The 7,838-nt window shown below is 41.0% G+C and overlaps 1 protein-coding gene across 1 annotated transcript; it reads left to right on the forward strand.

The window, feature by feature from the left end:
• The first annotated feature begins 1,338 nt into the window (after positions 1–1,338).
• LOC123188866 (glutamyl-tRNA(Gln) amidotransferase subunit B, chloroplastic/mitochondrial) lies at positions 1,339–7,120 on the forward strand. The gene is made up of 9 exons (XM_044601138.1): positions 1,339–1,500; positions 2,150–2,824; positions 3,518–3,727; positions 4,921–5,061; positions 5,151–5,354; positions 5,451–5,648; positions 6,100–6,168; positions 6,420–6,536; positions 6,634–7,120. The coding sequence occupies exons 2-9, from the start codon at positions 2,201–2,203 to the stop codon at positions 6,709–6,711; spliced, it is 1,641 nt and encodes a 546-aa protein (XP_044457073.1). The 5' UTR covers positions 1,339–1,500; positions 2,150–2,200; the 3' UTR covers positions 6,712–7,120.
• Positions 7,121–7,838: the final 718 nt, after the last annotated feature.

Below are 7,838 nucleotides of genomic sequence, written 5' to 3' on the forward strand. Positions count from 1 at the left end.
TGCTCTTGCTGCTGATAGTCTAGATTTAGTTGTGAAGATCAAGTACAAAAGTAACTGGTGGAAAGATTAAGCTTAAGTCCGAGCAATCAGAAGTGTTTCGTTTTGGGGGTCATGTTATTTCCTCGGGAGCTCAAGCCATGGTCTGGTCGAATTCACTTGGAGAAAATTAGCTAGCAAAGCTTTTGTAGTATCAAGCCTTTATTTAGATAGATATAGGGAAATAACTTATTTGCATTTATTGGTCTGCCTGGGGTGTCCCTCCCTGAAGTTATCTATTTGTTGGATTGAGCCATGCTTTCAAATATAAGAAGAGGATAATGGAGCATTTATTGGTCTGCCTGGGGTGTCCCTCCCTGAAGTTAATCTAAGAAGAGGATAATGGACTATATCTGATTGAAGCTTGGGAGATCTGATGATTCCCTAATCGTTTAATTGTCCATCCCGATGTATTCATTTTTTTTGGCTGGCCTCCCTGAAGTTAATCTATTTGTTGGATTGATCTTGTTGTATGGACTCCCCACCTGAATATATTTCAAAACTGTTTAGAGTTTACAGTGGTCACGCATTGCGTGAAGAGAGGAAATCACGCCACAGACCGGCGTGTTCCATCAGTGTCTCCGTCTTGAGATGGTGAGCCCATACACCAAGATTATCAAGGACAGCTTCAACAGTGCTGTCAGCATCAACCTCTAGATTTTGGAAAACTTGTTCCTGGCATCCCATATTTTCCAAAGGATGAGCAGCAGCATGAAGAGATGAACTGACGATGGCAACATAGCATGGATCGACGTGCTGAAGAACTCGGCGGTAGGGTTGAACCGAGGGTGAATCCTGGTGGTACTCCAAACCCTACGAGTCGCTGGGCAGGTGAAGAACAGATGGTTGCGGTCCTCCACCGCATGGTTGCATCGCAGGCAGGTCTCGTAGCTGAGAGAAGGTACAATATTTTTTTCGAAACAGAGAAAAGGTACAATATTGTTCCCTAACCGTTTCAAAAGTCTGTAGAGCATAATGCTGTGCAGAAAAAAGTTTTAAATGTGAACATCAATGTGAATAAGTTGATATTGAAGAGTTCAGTTTGAGCTCCGGACGTCTCCAGTTTGCCATGTATACTTGCACTGTCGTGTCAAGCATATTTCAAGTCTTTGCCAGTTTTTTATTATTTTGAGCTAAAAAAAGAAGAAGTCTTTGCCAGTTAGAGGCTTAGAGCCTAGAGCGAGGCAGACAGGGATTAATGGCCTCAGTTTCTCTCTCACTGGGCTGAATTTGGCTGGGCTGGGCCTACAGGGAGAGAGAAATGAATGGGACTCTGTTTTCCTTTCTCGGGGCCCAGCTCGCCCCCTGGTGGTGATTGATGATTAGTCTGGAAAGGAAAATCATCCTAAACAAGCCCTCTCCACTGCCTCTCCTTTCTCCGTTCCTCTGGCGCGCCCTGCTCTGCACCTCCCCGCCGTTGATCTCTGTCTACCGGCGGGCCTCCCCGCTGTCGCAGCTGCCGTGGTACAGCTCCCCTCCCCGCTCCCCCTTCCACTTCCCCTTCCCTAGCAATGGACTCACTCGTATGCCAACTTTGTAATATCTCATCGGTTACTGGCGTAGTTTTCTAAGTATTCAACAAACTCCGTAATAGATCATCTCGTGAGTACTTCCTCTGTTCCTAAATATAAGTCTTTTTAGAGATTTCAATAGTGACTACATACGGATGTATATAGACATATTTTAGAGTGTAGATTCACTCATTTTGCTCTATATGTAGTCCGTATTGAAATATCTGAAAAGACTTCTATTTAGGAACGGAGGGAGTACTACTCAGCAAATATTGCGACGATACTGCATTCGTACTAGGTTGAGTATGTCTGACTTCATGGTGGTTTTGTGTTTGGTAAAAGGTTCATAGATTAATTTCAGAGTTACCAGCAATCAAGTCTGGTACTAGAAAACAGTAGGATTGATTTTTCCGATTCATCTGGAGAGCAAGCATGGCTTGATTCATCTTTGGTGAGAATCGCCATGAGAGGATTGGACCGATTTATCATATGTGTAGCCACCTAAACTCAGTGAAGACAATGCCTGCTAAATTGTGAATTGGTTTGTCATGTTATCCTGAAATCTGTCTGTATTCAAGTTTTTTGTTCTCTTCCTGTTGCAGGCTGTTTGTTGCCCATCCAGTAGATTGTGAACGAGAGGCACATTGGCCACAATGGCTCTAACGCTCCTACGAGGGATCAGAACACAAACCTTATCTGGAGCAAATGCAGGGCTGTTCTGTACCACTCGACGTCCTCCGCTAGCCCACTTCACAGCTAGGGTGGAGAGTGTGCAGACTAGCGAGCCCAAATCAGTGCGCAAATCAATTCAACAGGCTACCAAGGAGGCAGTGGAGCAGAAGACACACGGTTTTGAAGCGGTGATCGGCATTGAGACCCATGTTCAGCTCTCAACCATCACAAAGGCATTTTGCTCCTGCCCATACGACTATGGCTCCCAGCCAAACAGCACCGTTTGCCCCACCTGCATGGGCCACCCCGGGACATTGCCGGTTCTGAACGCAAAGGTTGTTGAATGTGCTGTGAAGCTAGGCCTCGCTCTCAACTGTGAGATTTCCATGACATCCAAGTTTGATCGGAAGCAGTACTTCTACCCAGATCTGCCCAAGGGATACCAGATTTCGCAGTTTGACATTCCGATTGCTGAAAAGGGTTACCTTGATTTGGATATTCCAATGGAGTTTGGTGGTGGTCACAGGCGATTTGGGGTCACGCGGGTTCATATGGAAGAAGATGCTGGCAAGCTGCTTCACTCTGAATCCGGGAGTTTTTCTCAGGTTTTCCTTGTATTTCCTAACTAAGTACCTGTTTTCTGTTATATTTTATTCTCATTCTATTATGTGATGCTCTGTGATATGGCCCTGGAATCATGGAAAAGTTGACATTCACCACAGCGCAACAGTACATTTCTAAACCGATGCATTCATAAATGCTAAAGATGAGGAGTCGTGGAATTTACTTAAGAGACAAACTCTCCGACACATTGGACTGTAACTAAGAAGATCAAGTAATACAGGGAATTGTGTTTCTTGTACATTTGATGCTAGAGGGGGCATATAATAAGAGGAAACTGTACTTTCTGTCATACAGAAGGTAAGTACCAATCTCATATCAAACATAAATTCAAATCCTACACATCATGGGGCAAGAGCAGCTTAATTGCACTTGATGTCAAATCACTGTTTAGATCTTTGCCTTTCATAGAAGCAAAGAGGCCTTCTCAAATCTGATACAAGAACATGTGGTTTGGGCAATCTGTAACAAGGTGTCATTACATGTGTGGTTATGTGGAAGCATCGCTAGACAATGTGCTTGTGCACTAGCTCCTCCAATCTTTGACAGAAAATCATAGATAGAGAGAAGAAGTAATAAATAGAGCAAATTCAGCATCAAACAATTATGTACTGGCTCATTGTACTGGTAGCTACAACTTTAAAGTCATTGAAGTGGTTGCTATTCTGGTTGGCTAGGTTGACCTAAATAGAGCCGGCGTCCCTTTGCTAGAGATTGTCTCAGAGCCAGATATGAGGACAGGCATAGAGGCTGCTGAGTATGGTGCTGAGATACAAAGGGCTGTTAGATACCTGGGAGTGGGCAATGGCAACATGCAGGAAGGTTCCCTCCGCTGTGATGTGAATGTATCTGTCCGGCCTATTGGACAATCAGAATTCAGTACAAAGGTAACCATCAAAACTTTAGACTTCCTCAACTGTTTTTATCCTGTATTAATATATTCCATGCCGACAACATTTGCATCAGTGTTATGATCTGATGATTCGTTGATACACTTATGTCCGGAGCACATGCTAGGCCATTAAAGCCTAGATTTCTTGCAAAGTTATCAGTTTAAACAATAAAATCCCTTTATGATTTTCTCAGATATTTTCAGTACATCATAATATAAAACTGACATTGCATGTTATATACTCCCTCCGTTCCTAAATATAAGTCTTTGTAGAGATTTCATTATGGACCACATACGGATGAATGTGGATGCATTTTGGAGTGTAGATTCACTCATTTTGCTTCGCATGTAGTCCATAGTGGAATCTCTACAAAGACTTGTATTTAGGAACGGAGGGAGTAGGTAGAATCAGAAGTTATTTGGTTAGCCATTTGGTGAACGCATGAAATATCTCAATTTTTTAGAGGTTCACTTCTTTGTATAGGAAAAGAAAATCATGTATGCTTGTAAAAATTGTAGATATTTTCCCTTATTATCCTGAGTTATTTTTCTTTGCCTTCAAAACGTCCTGTCTTGTCATTGGTTGAATTCATTCTAGATGAAAATCCTTCATGCATGCTGCAATGACTGTCTGTTCAATCAAGCGCGCTTGTATTGTGCAACGCTGGCTGAATCCATTCTTGATGAGTCTGAAATATGGAAACAGGCAGGGGCTGTTGTCTATGGGAGCTGCGTCTGCATGCATGGCCACTTGATGGCAGCCATGCCTGCTCAACCTGCCAAAGCTGCAGTTGCTGAGGCTTTGCTGAGTCCCCTGTTTTCTTGCATTTCTCTTCTTTTATTAGTTAGTTTTTGGCTCCTATTTCTTATATTTTTCTGGTCTTTGTTTTCGTGCCTTGGACATGTTGTGTTTCCCACTATTTTGGTGGTCTTCTAGTTACAACATTACAGCGTTCAGATGTGTGTTCGAGATAAATAAATCTTGTCTTAAAAGAAGTGGCCAGAGAGTCATGAACTACACCAAACTATGCTGCTAATTCCGTTGGCACAGATCAGGAAATCTTAGCAACCATGGACATTACAACAGGACCATTATTATTTTAAAAGGCGATAACTTCTGAGTTTTTGTAGCTATTGTAAGATGACAATGTGGCGTCACATGCTTCTTTCAATTCTAATTTCTGACAGGTTGAAATAAAGAATATGAACTCATTTTCTGAAATAAGTAGGGCAATAGATTATGAGATAGCCCGACAGATTCTTCTTCACAAAGAAAGCCAGGCTGACAAAATTGTACAGGAAACCCGTCTATGGGATGAATCTTCTCAGGTTGTTGCCTCACCTTGCTGGTTGACTTCTGTTTTCACCTATTGGTCTTTTTCTACCATCTTTAAATTCGTTTCATTGTCTGCACTCAGAAAACTTTTACAATGCGGAAAAAGGAGGGACTTGCCGACTACAGATATTTTCCTGAGCCTGATCTTCCTGAAGTTGTTCTGACTAGTGATTACATTGATGAAATTCGTAATTCAATGCCGGAGCTTCCAGAGGCAAAGCGTAGGCGTTATGAGAACATGGGGCTCAGCATGCAAGATGTTATTTTCCTTGCTAACGACGATATTGTAATTATCTTCTGTATTACTCTCATTTTTACTTTGTCATGCATGTTATGTTACTGAAGTGTATTTCAAAGTGTGATATGTGTATGTTCCTCCCAGGTTGCTCATTTCTTTGATTCTACACTTGAGCATGGTGCTGATGCAAAGCTGGCTGCTAATTGGATCATGGGTGACATTACGGCTTATCTGAAGAATGAAAAGCTCTCTATTGATGAAATTAAATTAACACCTCTTGAGCTTTCTGAACTGATTGCATTCATAAAGAATGGTACTATCAGTGGGAAGATTGGCAAGGAGGTAACTATTCTTAAGTATTGTTGTTTGTGTGTCACGCCTTTTGGACTTTGATTTGGTTGAAGCACTTCTGGGTTGTTTGCAGTCTCTTCCATTTGATGGTGCTGCACTGATTATGATGGCCAAAACTTGAATTTTGACAGTTTCTTTTGCACTATGTCAGTCTGAAGATTTGCATAGTTTTCAGTTACAAAAAGAAATAAGATTTGCATAGTTGGGTGGCTATGATAAAGATAAGTTTCAAAATACGAAAGGAAACACTATCTGTTTCCGCTGCTGCCTCTGGGGAATTTTTTGCAGATTGCACAAGAATGAACTTTAGTACTTCAGTTATTCTGAAATATTTTGCATGCCTTCATGACACTTTCTGTTATAAAAATTTGCAGTCTTGTTAGGTTTTAGTACCATTAGTCATAGTTAGTTTATAATACCATTTCCAATTCCGCCCTTGCAGATTCTTGTTGAGCTCATTACCAAAGGCGGAACTGTTAAGTCAGTGATAGAGGAGAAAGATTTGGTTCAGGTAATGTGGTCATACTAGAACCATTTCGAATCACAGTAGTTTGAATGTCGTCAGATATTATGATCACTGCGGCCCTGCTGTGCTGAGGAATAATCAAGTAGTAACAAACATCGTGAAGCTAATGAGAAAAAAAAATCGATGCACCCTTCTGATTTACTATATTACTTCTACTTTAGCAGATGAGATTTCAGTGCCTTTAATTTTTGCCTGGGTTTTTTCTGAGTGAAAAACTGTACTACTGGATATGACAGATAGCAGATCCAGCAGCAATTGAGGCCATGGTAGATAAAGTACTCGCCGAGAATCCAAAGCAACTTGAGCAGTATCGGGCTGGGAAAACCAAGTTGCAGGGATTTTTCGCTGGCCAGGTTTATGATATTTTTGAATCTGGAGCTGTGTTCCCTCACTATATTCTTTTGCCCCTGCAGTCCCGATAGCTGATCATATTATTTAAATTGATTCCAGGTGATGAAAGCATCGAAAGGTAAAGCAAGTCCTGTTTTATTGAACAAAATCCTCGGGGAGAAGTTGAAGGGCAATTAAAATTGCCGAGGGGTGTTTCGGCACACAGAGAATATCTTGCCCTTGATGAGTGAAACCATCAGATTTTGTAAAGACAGCGGAACTGCATTCTTTTGTAAAGACACTTACTTGGAGTTTTTTTTTTTTGAGTTGTTGATTGTTTTTGAGATAGCTAACGGCTTATTCCAAGCGGTGACACTTACTTGGAGTTTGGAGTGTTGATTACATTTCGCTCTCTTTTCACTACAGAGCGGATTTTGGAAAAGCAATCCAGTTCACATGATACAATGAAGGATATGCATGGTATGTGTTTGAGCTGATAATAGACTGGAGTGGCGTGTTGTACAGATGAATCAGTTGCATATGCTTACATGTTTCTACTCGCATCTTTTTTGCATTTGATCTTACGCAGCTGTAAACTCATTTTTAATTTGGATACATCAGTTACGATCCTGAATGTGGCTTTACTTTTTGAACTACTACTAAGTTAAGCCCTTGAGTTTGTTCCAGCATTAGCATATCATTTTGAACTACTATTAAGTTGCTCAATTTTCGGTAATACGCGTATGAGCCTGGGCTCATCTCACATTGATGAACAGTAAATCTAAAAAAAAGTAAAAAGAATCATCGAAGATGCTCAGGTGCTCGAGGAGCGTGCAAATGTTCGTGGTGTTTGGACATTCTAGGACCTTAGACCAAAAAAAAACGGATCCAAATAGTGCTCTTTTTTGAAGTTTCTTTTGAAGCCATTTTTTGTTTTTTTGTCACAACCTCCTCAAATGTCCAAACACACACGAAGTTTTGCACTCACATCACTCGTTCGGGCATCTTGGATGCCAAAAAGTTTCATATTCTTTTGAATTTGTTTGGTATTTTATTTGATTTTACTGTTCATGACCAGGCACCGAATCCACACTCCTTAATTTTGAACTACTACTTTTTTACTATTAAGTTGCTAATTTGCCACCCATTGCAATATGCTACTCTTTTCATGGATAGCATTATACTTTCGGTAAGTGATTCTTTTGTTGGTCATTGAGACCATGGGAAAGTAATATGGCAACTAATCGCATGTGCAACTCATATTCTCACACCTCATGTTTTCTGAGTCTCCAAAAATTGTGAAATAATTTAGGGATGCTATACAA

This window comes from Triticum aestivum, chromosome 2A (assembly GCF_018294505.1).
Source record: "Triticum aestivum cultivar Chinese Spring chromosome 2A, IWGSC CS RefSeq v2.1, whole genome shotgun sequence".
Classification (NCBI taxonomy): Eukaryota; Viridiplantae; Streptophyta; class Magnoliopsida; order Poales; family Poaceae; genus Triticum; species Triticum aestivum.